The 19,360-nt window shown below is 39.0% G+C and overlaps 1 protein-coding gene across 3 annotated transcripts in view; it reads left to right on the forward strand.

Annotated features, from left to right (window-relative positions):
* LOC121183048 (homer protein homolog 3-like) overlaps positions 1–19,360 on the forward strand; it is a 47,272-nt gene that overhangs the window by 1,832 nt on the left and 26,080 nt on the right. For 2 of the 3 annotated variants that reach the window (XM_041039873.1, XM_041039874.1), the window contains exons 2-5: positions 1,301–1,346; positions 14,652–14,808; positions 16,225–16,356; positions 16,929–17,036. In XM_041039873.1, the coding sequence (XP_040895807.1) occupies positions 1,324–1,346; positions 14,652–14,808; positions 16,225–16,356; positions 16,929–17,036 (420 nt within the window). In that variant the 5' untranslated portion in view covers positions 1,301–1,323. The remainder of the gene's footprint in view (positions 1–1,300; positions 1,347–14,651; positions 14,809–16,224; positions 16,357–16,928; positions 17,037–19,360) is intronic. The other variant, XM_041039875.1, reaches the window with a different exon arrangement.

Consider the following 19,360-nt stretch of genomic DNA (forward strand, 5'->3'; position numbering starts at 1 on the left):
AGATGCACCGCAAAGACAGAGTAATGAAATCTGTAAATGTGAATGTGACAGATGAAGCTGCTGTCACACTGGCACTGTGCCACAGGTAGAAAGCTTCAGGCAAATTATCCCCTTTCAAATGATGTCAGTGGCACATCAGCACTTATGTAGACCTGCAGTGCAACATCTGCAGTAGTAGGAAACCTTGGTTTGTAGTTGCAGTTTGACAGTAGACCTGAAAGAAATTGTTTTTTGATGTCATGTTTGATGCATTTTGGCGCCCTAACTGAGCATAAAAGCTCTGCGTCACTGTCTGCGTCATTGAGGCAGCAGAGTCCAATCAGCTTGTCCAAATAAAAATCTGAAAGGACCTGGATTTAGTTGCAGGGCCACCCTGTGCAGTCAGACAGGAACCTGCATGAGCTGTGGTAGACACAGACCGCCTGCAGCTCTTCTGCTCTCTTGACTGAAGTGAACCCCAGGAGGAGAGTGTTGATTAATAGCCACTTCAGGTCCATAAACTGTGTTAGGCGCACAGGTGCTCTCATGTTGTGTACATCTTGTCTTAAAGTAATTATCCATGTCATTTGTGCCCTTGTAGGTCCGTGTGCAAATCGAGTATATCATTTGTTGGAGAGACTTGTCTTGACACAATGGAAATCTTTATTTTTTCTGGAACTCACTTTTCCATTCATCCAATTTAGTTATACATTTATCAGAAACTGATGACCAATTAAGGCAAGTACCCGGTTAATACAAAGTGGCTGGTAGTTAAAGAGGGCCACCTGGATACAAAGGCTCTATTTCCTGTCCACATGTTGAAAGAGCCTTCTTGACTCTTTGTTGCATTCAGTATCTGGATCTGTGATGTAGGTGTTAATGAGGCAGTTTTAACAGCTTCCTGTGTGACCATTATGTTATGGCACCATTTTTAAGTGGAGCTGTGATTTCAGTGTTATTCTTCATTTGAATCACATGATTGGTGTTTTTGTATAGTGATGACATTTGTATGTGTAACTTGGTATTTTGTTTGATCAAAGCAGTGCTGTGATTCGGTGTCATTTTTCAGTTATTTAGCACATCTGTCCTATACTGGATTGTTTTTTTTAACCAACTTTATCCTGCTTGAAGTGTGTGATGTACTGTTGTTCTGTGTGGAAAATATTGGATGGATGGATTAGCACTGGGTATAAGCAGATACTCTGTATTACATCAGGGGAAAAAACTTGATCAGGGCATCCCTAAATAATGCCTGCCAGCCTCTGCATGTATATTGTTTCCCTTTGTAACTTGGATCTTCTTTCCTCTTGTCCTGCTGCAGAAGAGTTGTCAGCAAGCTGTAAAATGTACCCGCTACATCGAGAGAGGTACAAACACGCCGTCGTCTCTGTGTTGTGGCTCTGCATGGCAGGGATGGGCGACACTGCAAGTTTAGATTCTGATCTCCTACCAAATAATGCTGAACATCAGATCACTGTTATTGATACTTGTACCTACCATCAGCAAAATCTGCTGAAAGTGCCTGCAAAAACTGGGATATGTATTCATAATGAATTAGTGTGGTGGATACAGATGTCAGCTTTTACAAGCTTAGTGTAACGTTTACAAAATATAAATGTTATTATGTCATCAAACTCAGAAAGAGCTTTTGTGCATTAAATGCCTTTGATTCTTGTTTAATACCCAAAAGTACAACTCAAAGATATGTACTGTTGATACTTAGGGGATCAGTCCGCCCATCCCTACTTCATCAATCATTTATTTGCTTCTGAACAGAATCCGTCCTCATCACGTCCCCATGATGTTTATCCTCCCTCAGTATCTGTGGAAATTGCAACGTTAGAGTTAACTGTGAGATCTGAGTCACAGAGTGGAGGTTTCATGCTTGTCGTGATGTGCAGATGTTGTCAGCACGATCTCCTCTAGCTGTTGTCGTCTGCTGTCTCTTTCATCATATTGTCCTCCCGTCAGTTGCTCCACTGCAGCTCAACTGTTCCATATGCTTTTGGATTGTTTAAACTGTGTATTTTATTTTACAGGATCTCTGTATGTTTTGCGTGTCAGATCTTAGCATTCAAAACAACCACAGCTGTCAAACATATGGAGCGGTGCACAAAATCCAGTGTTTCCCACTGACATACAGTGAATTGAAAGTATAACATCACAAAATGGGAATCCCCAAGAGATGTTTGTGCCAAAAGACTTCAGCTGACTCAAATCCAAATCCAAGCTGGTGTCCAGCTGTTTTGTGCTGCTAAATGCACTTGTCGCTGAACACAGTCAGTCCACAGAGTTGGAGCCACATTAGATCACAATCGCTGAAAAATACTGTTGACTCTCTTCAAGGAAGAGGAGTTGAGGTTTGCCAAAAAAGTTTCTTGATTTAAGAGCTACAAAGATGATTCAACTGACAGAAAATCTGCCTGCAGCTATTTTAAGAACTAGTTATATATTTAAGTCTTTTATAAGCAAAAATACAAAATATTCTAGCTAGGTTATATTCTTTTTAAATATGAATGATTAGTGCTTTTCTTTGTTGTATATAATAGTGAACTGAATAGATTTAGGTTGTAGCCTGTTGGTCAAAATGAAAGTTAAAACAACTTACTTGAAATTATATTTGGAAATTATAATCAGCATTTTTAACTTTTTTCAGACATTTTCTGAGAAAATGATTAATGCATTACACAAACAGTTTAACTTTTCGGTCAGCTTATTATTGTAGCTTGAACTGTTTCCTTTGAGCAGCTGAATCTTGCAGCTGAATCTTGTTTCCAGCTGAACTTAGCCTATTATTGAAAATGTCGATGTATTCCCTTAACTCTGAAACATATAAGAAGGTTATAGGTGTGTATACAGTTTGTGGCAGGGTAGGTCACAGTATGATCATCAGTCTACATAATTACCATGCAGTCACGTAGAAGGATGAAGATATTCCCGCCCATATCAACTCACTTACTGTTGAAATCTGTTGTAACGTCACTGCGGAGCCTCCCTCTACAGCACAGAAGACGTGTAAACTTTGGTTTCACTGGGAGCATAATCGGTTAATCTGCAGAATAATACCATAAAAACCGTTCAGCGTCTGTGTCCTCTCACTGGCCAAGGAGAAACCAGATGCTCTGTGATGGGGAAGAGCTTCTTAATTGCCGTTTTGGAGACATCTGCAGTTGCACAAATAAACAGTCATCTCTCTTTCTATTCACTTCATTTCACCATGTTTTATTGGCCTGAAAGTGAATAACAGTGCCGCCGGAGGACTGAGATGAAAGATCATCTCTCTCTCTCTCTCTCTCTCTCTCTCTCTCTCTCTCTCTCTCTCTCTCTCTCTCTCTCTCTCTCTCTCTCTCTCTCTCTCTCTGTCCCTCCCTGACCTTCGTATCCTGAATACAGAAAACACTCTGGCTTTGTGTCACTTTCACAATGTGAGACTGCAGTAAGCTATCAGACTCTTGCAAGAGGAGCTGACTTTCAGATAACTGAAGTGACGTACTGTCATATAACAGAACCAGAGCTCACGTTTCAGGCATTTTTCCAAGTATTTTGGAAGTTAAAGGTCTGTGCTGTGGCTGTGTAATGGAGTGTATTCTTATAAATCAGACACTCAAAGAGATGCTTGGTGAGTCGTTTGCTCCAAAGCTTTCCGCACTTTGTGCCAGTGTAAGAAACTTGGACAGTGTATATGCTGGGTTGCAGTTTGTGTTGCAGATATGGTGACTTGTGGAGCAGCTACAGTATGAGTTAGCGTTTCCCCTTGCTGTGCTATTTTGGTAAGGAGTTGTAGCGTGTCATGTTGCCAGACTGGGTCAGAGAATGCGGACACGGGGCTGCTGGCTCTCAGAGGTCAGAGGAAGCAGACCCTTAAAGGAGAAATACTGTCAGAGGAACAAAGACAAACTGCCAAAAAGAAAGGCGTAACACTTTTTTGTTTCTGCAAAGCGTAGAGTCCCTTGGGGCTGTAAAACCACAGCAGAGTTCCAGTTGTGTGTTGTCTTAATGCACAGATGGTGAAAAATGATGCTCTGCTGAAGCACTCAGCTGATGCTCTCATTCAGACCGAATTTAACTCCTTTCAGATGGATGCAGAAACCAGGACAAACACAGACTCTTGGGTCAACACTTGCTGTTCGACCTGAAAGGCTGAACATACATTTTTTCTTTAATGATAACTTTAGGATTAATATACAACTGTTAAAATTTGGCTCCTCTCAGTTGGAAAGAAACTTGAATCGGAATGATATAATGCGAGTTGTTGCATAAATTGCATAAAAGTTACATCAAACCATGTGCTGTCTTCACAATGTTACGTTTCCACTGTAACAGCAAAATTGCAAAGCTGACAACTCAGGATAGGATAGGTTCACACTTTTTCAAGATTGTCTTAAAACAGCACTCACACGTTCATATGTACATTCAAACAGTTGGTGTCCCCTCCCAAAGCAATTTGTAATATAACTCATGAGGAACATGTCCTTGACAAGACTGTCATTGTTATGTGTAAAACCAAAGTATTCTCCCTAAGTTAGTTAGTTGTCTTTTAGTACAATATTCCCTCTTCGTGTTACTGCACCTCCACTGCAGTTCGACAAGAGAACGATGCTTCTGGTGCATTTAGATGGTAACATAACTCTACAAATTCAAGTTCAGCTGACATTTTCCTTTTTTTTTTACTGCTTATTTGGCACAAGGACAGTTCAGCTAACCTCAGCATTATTTTTCATTTCTCTTTCTCTAAAGATGCACAGATGCAAGGGAATAAAAGTCACACAAATTTAAATGTCTACAAATCTCTTGGGTATGTATATATATATAAAAAGTTGAAGATTGAGATAAGAGAGAAACAGAAACTTGAGACCCAGCTGTATTTAAGGTCATTTGCATACATCTTTAAATGGGATGTTTGATTTTGACTTTGACCTTTTCTTAACTTTTGTGATATCCTCCCATATCAGACCTCCTGCAAGCTTTCTGATTTGCCATTTCAAGTGTGAGACATTGACTTTTAAGTACAACCAGTAGGATTTTTGGCAGTTTTTACAGCTACACCCTCCCCCCGCAGGCTATTTACAGCCCACAGAGCTTATAGGCCCCATTATTGGCAGTTTGAGGAGCATTTTCCCAACTACAGAAGCAACCGGTTGTGTCTGACTGCAGGGCCAGACAGGAGGGTGCAGCTTCTGTTTCACAGATCAGGGATCTGGGGTGGTGAATGGGTACTGAGGTTAAGAAGAGAGATGAAGGGAGCAGCAAGAGAGGATTAAAAACTGATGACTTGGGGCGAAGAAACACGGCCATGATGTGTGTCAGTGTGTGTGTGAAGGCAGCTGACAATGAATAAGAAACATGTTAAAAACCACTGAGCATTTTCTTAATTTTTATGGTTGTGGGTTTGCCAAAATGGAGACAACAACATTTAAACTGTGATTTGATTGTTTTCTTTGTAATTTTTATATCAAATTTCATCCAGTTTAAAATGATTTACAAATAATAATGATACTCATTGTATAGACATTCTTTATTTTGAGTATGTGTGGTCTAACCTGATCTTAACAGACACTGAGACAGCCTAAATTCACAGAGGACCTGTGGCAATTTCTCCAAGACACTTGGAATAACCTTCCTGTCTAGTAGAAAAACTGTGCACAATTGGGAGAACTGGTGCTGTTTTAAATATATTTTTAAATATGTATATAATATGTCTGATTTATGTTTTCTCAGTTGTAGGAAGTTAACTGATTCATAAAAACTATTCATGTTGTTATTTTTGAAAGCATCCTCCCTTTACTTTCAGAGTTTAAAACTTTTGCACAGTACAGTGCATGTGTGCTGTTGGACATGAGTGGCTGCACTGCAGGATCTGAGGGCATTATGTGTTACTCAGGGGCACTTCAGCACTGTATGGGGGGTCAGAAGTGACAGTTTTTGTGCTGATTGTATCCTTCAAAGGGCTGCCCCCGCTGTGAGATCAGCAGGGCTCCCTGGCTGACTTTTTGAGCCCTTTATACACGCTTTCCGAAGCTCTGCAAGTCTTGCAGACTTTACTTATTGAAAAAACCCCACAATGCATAGCGTTTTGATGTTAAAATGACAAGGACAGTGCAACTGAGCATTAGAAAAGAGTGAGATGATATTTTTCTTTAATTACAAACACATTGTTTACCACCACTGTGAATGTGTACTTTTATGTCTTAGGGTGGTGAATTCATAATATGTTGATTTTGCTTAATAGCCCTTTTTTGCTTATAAATAGAGAGCAGACAACAAACACTCCAGTTAATTAAACCACATATGGTCTGGAATATCAGCCCGTCCCCAGAAATGTCTCTGTCCTCTTGACATGATTTCACAAAGTGCTGTCCCATCTGTCACTCCATGTTTGGAGCCATCACACCCTCCTGCACTCTGACGCTCACAGGTGACGTTTAAAGCCTGTGAAGGTTCAGTGGTTAGGGCTCGTCTTTTATGAACAACAGTCACTGCAGAACATTGGCAACATGACCTTATTTTTATTTACGCACACACGCTTTCTAATTAAATTATTTTCTCTCTCTTGCTGTGCGTGCATAACTTGACAGAACAGCCATAAGATACTTATTATTAACTTTAGTTATGAATCTCTATCCATTCCAAAGCTGTTTTGCTCCCATTTTTCTCCTGCATTCCCAAGATTAGTTAACTTACCATAGACATCTAAATAACAGCTTTAAATTACATCAAAAATCTTTACAGGTCCACCTGTTTAGTCATGTGATTCTAGGTAGGGTCTTGTTGTATTGCCCCTGGTTTCAGATCTGTGTGTCAGTATCTGTAATACCTAAGTGGATTCATGTGAGCTCTCCATCAGCTCTGATCACATGGTGTGACATAATCATGGAGGAGAAAATGTGCTCTTGAAGCAGACAGAGTGTGAACTGTGAACTGCAGGGGAAAATGACATGTCGTGGTGCACTTTTTCGAGCATGGTGGTAAGTCACACTGCTGTCAGTGCAGTGACTCTCTTTCTGTTTGGGTCTGTTATGGTCGACAATTTGGATCAAGTTTGATTATTCTGGGGTCTGTTCAAATTGGGTCTCTGTGTCCTCTTGTCCTTGTCAGATCTGATCTTGTGTTTTATTTAAAAATTAATTTGTGCAGGTTGGGTTCAGCAAGGTTTTGCAGGGGTCCATTTCAGAGCAGGTCCAAAATTGTGATACTCATGGAGATTAGATCTACAGCGATAAGTCGATCAACAGAAACAAATATGCCAAACATTCCCGAGTTTCACTCCCTCAGTTGTGAGAATTTACTTCCTTTCTGTCAGATACCATAGTAAATTGAATATCTTTGTTTTGGACGGTTGGTTGAATACAAAAAAAAACGCAGTTTGGAAGATGTCACCTTTGGCTTTAGGAGACTGTGATGAGTATTTTTCACAATTTTTTTCAACATTTTATAGACCATTAATGGATTTTCAAGTTGTGTGTTCTGCTCTTGATTCTCATGCTGCCCTCAGTTCAGGTTGAAAATATAGGTTAAAATAAATCTTTCCATTGATACAACAGCAGCGAATATAATATTAAACACTGGCAGCCTTTCCATGATTGACTGGTGGAGGTGGAGATTCGATAATGAATGCCTTGATTTAGTTAAACTCTGCACGTAACTTTCCCACATCATGGTCAGTTTATATTTATATGAGATGTGATTTCTCCACAAGAGGTAATGAACCATTATCATATATGTCCAAGCAGTAATTTGACACATGAAGGCCTGCGGTGAATGAAGCCACATAGATCAGAGGACGTGTATTAAAGCTTCCTTGTTCTCTGGTGCCTCCCGGTAGAGAGATGGAGCTATCATACGTCCCTCCGTTAATGGCAGTGGCCAAATACCATTGTGATATTTTCCTGTCCTTGAGAGGAATTATTTCATCTGTATGAATGTGAAGCTGAGAAAGAGCTTGTGTGCTCAACAGAAGCTTTTCCAGGAGACAGACTGGAGGAGGAAAAGGGCTATTTGTTTGGATCTCTCATCCTGTATGTACACCCACAGCCTTGAAATTCATCTGTGTTCTTCAAGACAATTAATTTATCATGAGGGTCGGGTGTAGCTGATGGCCTCAGGGCTGCGTGCCTCCTCCTCTATCTGGTGTCACTGCTGTGCTTGTATGGGGGGAAGGTTAGCAGATTAAAGAAAACTCAAAACTTGTGCCATGAGCTCAGACTCAGCTGCTTTACTCGTCCATCCTCTGACAATAGTAGAGTATCGAGTAAAGGTTTTCTCTACATCAAACTTTCAGAAGTTTCTTTGAAAAGGGAGTGTCGTTTTTAAGCCGCCAGTTGGCACCACATCAAAATCATCAGATGATCCAGTGGTGACAGCCCCCATGCCACAGACTGCTGCAGACTTGTGCAGCGCATGAAAACAAAGACATGCAGAAAAGAATATTAAATGTCCCGGAAAGGTATGGAAAGTGGTTGCGTCCACAGAGGTTTGAACCTCACTTTGAGGATTCAGCCCCGTTCCCCTGCCGGCCTGGGCTCACATCCCAGCAGAGCTTTCACTCCTTTGTCTCCCGGTTTTGTCTATGTGTCTTTTTCTGTCTCCTCCACTCAGACTCTGAATACACATAAAAAATAAAAAAAAAAATCTGTGGAGAATGTATCAGCTGTTCTCTGTAAATGGGACAAAAGCCATTTTATAACTCAGTTTAGTTTTAGCACATCTCTGGTTTAGGAACTAAAAATACAGACAGATATTTTAAAAATATTTTGTCTTGTATTCACAATTGACCTGCAAAGAATAATTGAGAGAAAATTATCCTGATAATCCACCAGTCTTTTAAAGAATTTCTCAAGCAAGCAGGCAAACACTGCACGCTTAGTCTCAGCTTCTCAGTTATTAGGATTTGTTGCTTTTCCTTATTTTATGAGATGAGATTAATAAACTATCTTTGTGTTTTGGACTGTTGGTCCGACAAAACCATCACCTCAGCCTCTGGGAAATGTGACTGACATTTTTTTCTTCACTGTTTTCTGACATTTTTAAGACCAATCAATTAATTGATGTATGGAGAGAATAATTGGTTAGTACTGTTAATCATACTGGTTTCTGAGTGAATATGTGCCATAGCACATCTTTTTCCATAAAATATATAAAACCCATACAAAGACATTGTAGTTTTGACTCTCAATCCTTAAAAAAGCAATGTGATTTAGCACCTAAACAAATACACCATGAAAAAGATGTTGTCATGTTTCTGACCTGTTTAATTACTGAGCTGTAATCTGAACACAGTTCTCCCTCCACTCATGCATGGATGAGTCGCAGTGAGTGTGTATGAATGAGGGGGAGGTGTGTGCGGATGTATGTACGTATGTATGACCTAGAATAGATTAACAATAATTAATCTAGATGACCCCCTGACTGGATTCAAGCTTGCGGCACACACCGGGACTTGGGTTCCCCTCAGCACACTGCTGCACAATAACAGAGCAGCAATGGTGGAAAGAAACTATGCATTTAATCCACAGGTTCAGCAGGTGTGATATCTGGAAAACCATTAAAGTCAGACTGAAGATAAGTGACAGTCTGGTTTAGAGTAGAACCTGAGATATACAGAATTGTATCATCAGCATAAAAATGGACGTTTAAATTCTGATTTTGCTTATCAGTTACAGTTTATGTCTAATACAAAAACGTATGGTTTGCTAGTTTACGAAAGCTGACTGCTTTGCAAAGCATTTAAAGGCTTCTCATCCATGTTGAGTTCATTCTTGATTACTTTGTTTTAACTTTTTTTATCTGTTATATTTTATCTTGTTCCATCAGCTTGTGTTCAAGGTCAAGAATGCACATTCAGTTCAGTCTCAATGTTTGAGCCAACATGAAAAATGAAGTGAAGTGCTCAGAAAAATGGATGTTTTAAAGTGTACAGTTCATAAAACTGCCAAGTCCATCTGATGGTGTGATACAGTCAAAAACACCAGAACAGCTGCTAATAAATGGACCTTTTTGCGTTTTGTCAAATCCCAGGCCAATAATTAACATCATGTATGCTGATGTTATTTAAATATATATTTATGATCTGAATATGTCTTCTACCGATGCAAAGAAGTCAGGGCATAAAAACACTCCTTTTATTACATACATTTATTACATATTACATTGGACTGATTTCTGTAGCTTTAGCTTAACATTTCACTTTTTGCACTCACTGCATTCTCCTCTAGCAGCCCTTCAGACTGTCAGTTATGAACAGCTGTCTCCTTCTACCCAGTCATTTAGGTTTTTACTCTCACAAAACCTGATTTAATTAAAGGTTACACACTTTGCAATTTATTGTATCAGGTGTGTGTAGTGTGTGAGTACAAGACACTGAAGCACATGAGGCTCCACTTCCCTTTACTGCGCTGCATTAGTTTAAACAAGGCTCCTGTGACTGTCAGTGTTTGCTCTCCCTCACCTCAGGAGGAATTTAATCCAGTTTTATTCTGCTCATATGATCAAACCTTGACATGTCTGAGTTGATTAGCTTGACGGGCTTTTCACAGAGCAATGTCAGGATGAGCCAAATGAATAATGGGACGTTCATCTCTGTGTGATCCGCTGTGACGGCTGGAAGATGATGAGCAGTCAGTCATCATTTCTCATTAAGATGAGAATATGATAGAAGGGAAATCCTGATAGAAGCAATTTTTACTTTGATGTTACTTCTTATTTATTTTTGCTTAAAGGCTAAATGCCCTTAAAATTCTGGTTATTGCTTATGCAGCAAGGTAATTAGTTTTATTTAATTTAATTTAATATTCTCATGGTGTTGTTAATGGGCTTGATTTGTATCTGATGTTTTCAGCAGGAGTTTAGCTCCTGCTAAAGTGAGATAGATGTCTAGGTTTACCACAAACCTCAGCTCAAACTCTTTCACCTTAACATTTGTTTTTTCTTTTATGAATTTCAAAAATTTACACAGAGTGATATTGGGGAGCTGTGTGGTTTTTATCATGGTCCCTAGCACGCACAGCAGCAGGACCCTGAAAGTTACAACAAAACGGAACAGCGCCATTACTAATGATATCAACTATGCCTTTACAGCTATAACATGACAAAATGTCTGCTGTGCAAAAGGTCTACAGAAAGAGGTCACCAGGCAGGGACATACGACATGAAGCAACCCTCTGCTGAACAAGTAGATTTGTTAGAAAACAGTTGGCTTCACCAAATTAATTGGGCTGGGTGCTCAGTGAAATAGGAAATGGGTAAGTTGCTTTCAGGTAAAAAGAAAACAAAAAACCAAAATGTAGCATTTCAGCCAAGATAGTGAGCTGCTTGCCTGCTGCTGTCTCAGCATCATTAAAATCATGACTGAAATATTTTTTTTCTTTTACTTTGAAGAGGATTTGTTGTTCTGTATACCTTTTAGATTACCTGCACTCAAAAACTCCATCCACTGAGGTTTCATTTAACAAATTCATTTATTTCTGCCCTCACAGAAATATTTGTGAAAGAAAAGCTTCAGCTGGCTGTCACCAACCAATCAGTTACCAAAACATTAAACTGCCTTGAACTCAAAGGTCAGAATAAATTTATGAAAGGAATGCCTGTGTGCTCTGTTCAAATAAGAATCAAATCTTGTGCTTTTTGATTCTGAGTCTTTGACCAACTATCATGGAAATCCTATTTGTGAATCAGCAGCTAAACAGTGTTAAAGTATTTCTCCAACCTCTGTGAGGAATTGAAAGGGTATTTATCAGAATGCATAAAAACAATAAATCAAATCCTAAGAGCCAAGTGCATCACAGGTCTGTAGGTCTGGACGTCATTTTTGTCCAGTAACTCCATGTTGTTCAGTTAACTCAGACACATATGTGAATCATCAGTTAGTTATATTTATTGTATGTCTAAGCTGCTACTGTCCTAGACCTGGATGGCACCTAAATCTGCCTCCTTGGCTGTGCTGCTATTCTCTATTGTCAACTGTAGCTTCAGTAATCTGTGTTGAAACAATAACGACCATTGTTTGTATGCAAATATAAAGTAATTCCAGCAGGAACAATGCTTCATATAGCCAGTGCTGACCTATATAAATGATTATTTCTCTTGCTTAGACAAAGAACAGAGCCTCCTCCCAGTGCACATTATCCTCATTAATGTCGGTATATAATTGACTTGCAATGGGAATGGCTCATTGCATACATTAACATTATGCAAACTCTATTAGCTGTGTAATGTTGCATGAATTCACCAAAGTGCCTGTGTAGTCCCTCATCGTCCTGTGAGCCTCTATCCGCCGTTAGTCCCCACAGCGAGAGTATGTAGTTTGTCTTCAAAGAGAGCAGGACTGCTAATTGGACTGCTAGTGGTTAGCAAATCTTCAGCTTCATTTGCACCCATAGCCAGGAGAGCATCAATGACCTCAAGGTCTCTGGAAAAAAAACCAATCACATTTGGAAATTGGACGTGTTTCTGTCCTATTTATAACTTTATCCACCATCATTGTACACTCAGAGGAGAAATGAGGCCCCAAAGTACCAAAAAGTCACCATGGTTTTCACTCAAGCAGATTAAGAAAATGAAATGATAATTATATCCTATTAATTTTAATGATGAGTACAGATGTTTAATCCTTGTGGCTTTGATTAGTGCACTAAAAAAGGTTCAGAGGTCCCTTTGTTGTGATGTTTATGTCTATCATTCACATTTTTAAGTATTGAATAGCTCATAAAGCTAGTTCATAAAACAGCAAAAGCTTATTAACAAAAATGCGTTGTTTTTCCTGAAAAAAAAACACATCCAAAACTATCACCAATAGGTGGAATATGTATACTGTATACATGCTGTAAAATGAAAAGAACAAAGCCAACATCACAGCATAACTGGCTGGTGTGATGGGAAGACTCGCTGTTATCTCTATTAAAGATTAAAACCAGAGCCTCATTAAAATTAAACAAAAATAAAATATAAACAAACAGGAAGTTGTGTAGTATCATGGGTTTTGCTATTTATGTTTAGTAGTTGCACTTGTACTGTACACAGCTTCTACATAGAGCCAGAATTATGTTGTAAATACACACTTTATTGTAACATTAAAATCATAAAAAAAACATATCTTCCCACTTAAAGTGCTCTTGGTGTTGTCTGATTTTATTTGTCAGGGTTTTCTGTTGCAGACTTCTGACACCACCATGATAAAATGGAGATGAATGGAAGTTGTGGTGCTTACAGCATTGAAAAATACATTTCAGTAATGTCCCAGCTGTTCAGGAATATCCACAAATTGGCCATGAACAATTTTCATTTATTTCATTTTATGCAGAAAATAAACGGTTATTAAAATTATTAACTGTAATTTCAACCGTGGACGGGGACTTTGGTTCTGATAACGTGATGTTGATTTTTTTTGAAAATTACTCAGATTCTGTTTACCTGTGTCGTTTTAAGTGTGGAATCACACAGTCAGTTTCAGTAATAAATGTCTCAGATTCTTTGCAAATAAAACTACAGCTGGTGTAGCTAGATATCACAGAGGAAAAAGTAAAGTTTCTTGTGTTTGAGGAGGAGAGCCACCCCTTCGCTTCAGTGTATTATCTTGATGGATGCAGTTTGAAACAGTCTGAAACTGTTCTCTGATTTTCTAAAGCTGGCTCACCTTTAAAACCTTTGAATTCAGATCCCCTGAGGTGAATTTCTGCACAGAGAATCTGGCTCAGTGAGGAGTGCCACATGCAGGCAGATTTATGTCTCCTAAAAATCAGGTATGTAGCTCTTGACCTCTGGCTCACCTCACGGTTTGTGATAGCACTGAGTGACGAATGAAGAGGTCTGACTGAAAATGATATATTCAGCTCCTGGTGACAGAAGCATGTATGGGCACAAAATGATTGATAGGGCAACATTTAAACAAATTAGGTGCACTGCAAAAGGTAATCCGTGTATGCTTACACTCATGTCGTTATGTATATATACAATCATACATAAAATCTTTTTTATTTTAGTAAAATAAATCCCCACCACAAGGACTTCAGTCTTATCCCTCAAAACAAAAACAAAGGTAGAAATTAACTTGAAAGAAAATGTTTCAGTCCAAAAAGGAAACCAAGCTATTTTTAAAGAAAGGATATTACTACTGCACCACTGCCAGCAGGTGCACATGGGACAATAACAAGCACAGAGTAATGGAATACAGCACTAATGGAAGCTATAAAGAAACATAATTTGATTAAAAAAAAAAGATAATAAAATGCAACATGGAAAAAGCTTTTTCTTGCATTCTGGTTTGTCCAAAGGGTTGAAACAAGGTTAAAATGATAATTAATGGCATTCGTGCCACGAAACCTGGACTTAAAAGTGAAATATTTAATTTAATATAATTTAAAACTTTGCAGTACTAAGGTTTTGTAATACAGAATTCTTTGTGTGGTACCTACAAGTGTTGTTTCCTACCCTCCTGTTTGTGGTTTGTACATTAAGCTGTTCATTGACTCCCCTTTAAATGTGCTGTATATTTTTCATTATGCTAATTTTAATTAAGTAGAACATATTGTTGAGAGCCACTAGTCAGCTTGTTCAAATCTAAACACATAGATGAGGGCCACAGACAGTGGCAGCTTTAGCCAAACAACTGAAAGCCCCTCTTCTTTTACACCAGTAACATGAAGTAAACATGGTTTGTTGTTCTGTGGTGTGTTTTAAAGGGAGCAACCCATCTTCAGCGCCAGAGCTCATGTCTTCCAGATTGACCCGGCCACCAAACGCAACTGGCTGCCGGCCAGCAAACATGCCGTCACCGTGTCCTTCTTCTACGATGCCAGCCGCAGCGTCTACCGCATCATCAGCGTGGGTGGCACTAAGGTGAAAGTTCAACACACACAAATACACGGATACATGAGCATAAATGCTGCTTCAGGTTCTGATTCGAACATTGTCGTGAATGTTTTTAATAGTGATGTGCAGGCCAGAGGCTGTGTGTGGCTTTAGGAGACAGAAGGCAGGGAAAGGTCACAAAAGGGCAAGCTGGACTTTCTTCACTTGGAGACACATACACATATTGGTTTCTGGTGACATTTTCAGGTCATGACAAAAACTAGGAGCATTTCTGCGTAGATTCTTAGAGGAGAATTGTTAAGAAGGAGACCGATAAATTATTTGATTCTGCCCAATCTGTGGCTCCTATCCTGAGATCTTTGAACTAAAAGGAAATAGATCTGTTTCCCATTTGCATGTTGCTGTCATTGGTGGGAATGCATTTGAGAAACATGCACATTGTCAGCAGATTATTTACATCCACATTGGTAATGCCACATCCACAATAAGATTGAGGCACCTGGGAGTTGCCACACTAACGGGATATCTTGTTTTCACCAAAATGAAACTCACTGTTGTGCTTTGTTGTTATCAGCCAGCCTCTGAGATTAGAGTCTTTTGGAGAAGAGACTAAAGAAATCCGTATTTGGCAACCAATCCTCCTTATCAGACTGTTCACTTGAGAATGTTACAGAACCGATTATCGCACACCACAACAATCTATTTCACTTAGCTCTCTTTCTTTCTCTGGCCTGATTGTTAAACAAGTTGTCTTTATCTGCACGTAGCAAATTCTTAAAGGGACACAATGACAAAGGCTACAGATTCTGTATTTATTATTGCTGATGAGCACCTTAATAAAAAAAAAAAAAAAAAACCTAAAAAAAAGCTCTAACACCAGCTTGTTTACTGTAATGAGCTGCTGTACAGTGAATCGTTGGCTTCTTGATAATCAGACAAAAAACAGCTTATTTTCTGGTCAAGAAAATACGAAGAAAAGGAACAATGTGCTGTAATGAATTTGGCATTTGAAGATAACAGGAATTTTTTATGGTGGTTGTCCTTGAAAATTACCTTCTGTTGAAAACAGGCTTTTTTTTAGCTTGCAAAGTAGTCTGATAAATGCATTCGTCTAACTGCAGTAGGTAAGTACATGTGCAGCACATCTGCTAGTTATGGCAGACTCAGTGTCAGTGCACCTTCATCACAGCTTCTGCAGGCATGGGTTTGCTTGAATATTTGAATTATCCAACCCATATTCCCAGGGGGTTCTCCGCTTCTCCCTCTAATGTAGATATTTAATACTTCAGGTATAATATCCCTCTCTGTTCTTGCTTTGTTCTTATTTATGTTATTAATGTCAAATATTTGTTATAACTATGTCCCACTTCTCGTAGCAGGATAACTGATCCACCTTTTTTTATTAATGCTATTTATTACTGCTTTTATTCTCTGTGGTGCCAGGCCATCATCAACAGCACCATCACCCCCAACATGACCTTCACCAAAACCTCCCAGAAGTTTGGCCAGTGGGCAGACAGCCGGGCCAACACCGTCTATGGCCTGGGCTTCTCCACAGAGCAGCAGTTACACCAGGTAAACATCACACACAAACAGTGCAGCAACATTCAAACAAAATACTACAAAGACTCTTTCATTTATTAGTGATCACACACAGAGAGTAGGTGGACTATGCAGCAGGAGAGTGAGGGGATGATCAAGGGGCTGTTTTCACTTTGTGTTAACACATCTTTGTTTCAGCTTCTGATGCAGCTGGATACGCTTACAAAAAGACACACACTTTTTCTTTTCCTCACCATGACACATATTTTACAGGATGCTTTTTTCACAATATTGTGTCCAAAATCTCAACTTGCTATGACAGAAAGTGTTAAGAAAAAGTTTTATTTAATTTTTCACACATTCTGCACAAGCTGTTATTCTGTGAATTACATTACATCTTGTTTAACTAATAATTTCGAGTCAGAGATCACAGTAAATGTACCTCTGACCTCCTGATATTCCTCTGAGGCAAGATAGAGAAGTGATAGGTAGAGAAAAGGTAACTGAGATATTTTACATTTTTTGATAAACCAACATTATTATATACGTTCAGACAAGTATCTTGACACACACAGTGTGATTTCTGTCTCTCCCTCCACCTCCAGTTTGCAGAGCAGTTTAAAGAGGTGAAGGAGGCGGCCCGTCTTGCCAGAGAGAAATCCCAGGAGAGGTTTGAACTGGCCAGCCCTGCGCTCAACATTGCAGCTCCACAGGTAAAGCACTGCTGTACTTTTGTGTGTCTGCCCACGTTTTCTTGGTCATTTTGGCTGGATTTCCCAGGGAGAAAATGGAAACTTCATATAGTTGGTTGTACTCAAAAAAGTTGTTCCAGCAGAACAAATCTGACAAAAATATCAAAGAAGTCAATCGGTCATGTTTGTTAAATGCTAAAGCCTAATCAGACATAATAACAAAGGAATGTTTACATTGTAGGTAATAAGGTGTCAAATATTTTTGTTAAAAATGTTTGGGTGAATTGACCTTTATGGGAGTAAAATTGGCTATGATATATAAAATCTGAAAAGATTACACTGCGGGTGAAAATTTTTAACAAACATTTTAAACATGAAAAACTTGAAATTGCCTGCATGTCTGGACATGGCCCAACAGATTTGGGTCGCAGCAATTGAACTTGTGACTTTAAAGGAGCATGACATTGTTTGTTGAAATTCACAGACCAATACAACAGTGGAGCAGTAATATGACAATGAACTCAGTGGCTGTGTTTCTATTTTAAACATATACAGAACCACGAGGGATTAGATGGATCCCCATCTGGCTGCTCCATTATTTCTCCCATTGGTTAAGTCCATTAAAAGATTTCATGCATGACAAATGGAGATGGGAGGCAGAAAGAGACACCAGCATTGAAGGTGTTTGGAGGGGCAGTAATGGCCAGGACTGAAAGAAAGAAGAATGAGCGATCGGGAGAAGGGGGGAGGCTGGGAGGGGAGCTGATTCATCCATAATTGAAGAGAATCTGGCTGCTGCTGCCGAGAGGACAATGGCCAGCTTATATCCTGCCAGCGCATTTGATTTCTTACTGGACTTGATAACTCTGAGGTTCACGAGTGAGAGTTAGGCGTAGAAACTTTTTGTCCTTCACCTTTTCTCCCTCACAAAAACCGCCCAGTGATGACATTACAAATAGATTACAAGACAGAGAGATATTTCCTGGGGCAGTTCTTCTGACATTTACAGCATCAACAGTAACACACAACTAGTACACAATGGGGCTGGGAGGACGTGACTGTTCTGCCTAGTTCTGCCAAGTACCAGCATAAAGAGTATGCTTAGTTGTTGTAACGACATAGATTCAAAACAGGGTAGAGTGCTTGGAAATGCTTTTGTGTGTGTGCACTGTGCATAAGTCTTTACAAAGAGCCACTCAGCAGGTCTGAGAGACTGCAGAGTCACACTGCCAACCACGACCTCGGCTCTGAGACACTCAGATAAGAGCCGATGGTTTGTCTTGTCTATTTATTTAGCTCAGCCAAGAAAAAACACTCATGGATACGACAAACACAAGCATCAATACCAAGAAGGTCAATAGCACAAGAAGTCCATAGCAGAAATGGAACAATATTTTTTCAAGCTGTCTGACATTTAACAATAAACTTTTATTAAATATTGTTTTTCACAATTTCAGGGGCCGTGTATCAGAGTATTAATGTCTGGACTGAGCTGAACAGTTGGCAGACCTGAGAATGGAAGGTCAAAGGTTGAATGGATCAATAATTTTCCCTTAATCAGCGTCCATCTTTGGAGTTAATGTATCTTTTGTCTTTTTGCATTCATAGCTTTACATCATTAGGTAGAGCCCACTGAAAAATAAGCAAAATACTGCAATACTGTGTCTCTAATCACTCTACACTGTAATTTGGTTCAGTCTGAGGTGAGAAATGTCCTGTTAATGTCTTTAAACTGCAAATTTGGCTTTAATTTGTCATATTTTGATTAATATTAACAATTACGACCATGGTTTAGTTTGCTGATGCCTCTGTGTATTTGACATTTGTCAATTACTGTCTTTTTGATAGCTCTTAATGTTCATAGAAACAACTACAATATAATAGCAGTAGTAGGCAAAAGCTGACTTTGCGATTTAAATCTTTGTAAATTAGTAAAAATGCTACATGTCTTAACCACTCGGGCCACCAGAAATTGTATTTGTATAGCACTTTTTTAGTTATCATTGCTACGCAAATAAAAACAGTTAAAAAAAACACAAAGAAAAACAAAGTGTAGAATTCAGGGAAAGACATGAAGGACAAAAAAGAGAATGAACATGCCTGAACAAAAACTCTGTGAAGAATAGTTTTAAAAGCAGCTGATCCTGTTTTGTTTTTTGTTTTCGTGTTCTGTGCTGATATTGCAATTCTAGACTGTTGTATACATGTGTGAAATGAATTTCTTGCCCCTGCATGACAAACAGCAGTGGTAGAAGAACTACTAAGATCCTTTACTTAAGTTAGAGTAGAAATACCATAATGTGAAAACTGCTTTCAAACTCTTACTTAAGTAAAAGTACATGAGT

This window comes from Toxotes jaculatrix, chromosome 6 (assembly GCF_017976425.1).
Source record: "Toxotes jaculatrix isolate fToxJac2 chromosome 6, fToxJac2.pri, whole genome shotgun sequence".
Lineage (NCBI taxonomy): Eukaryota > Metazoa > Chordata > Actinopteri > Toxotidae > Toxotes > Toxotes jaculatrix.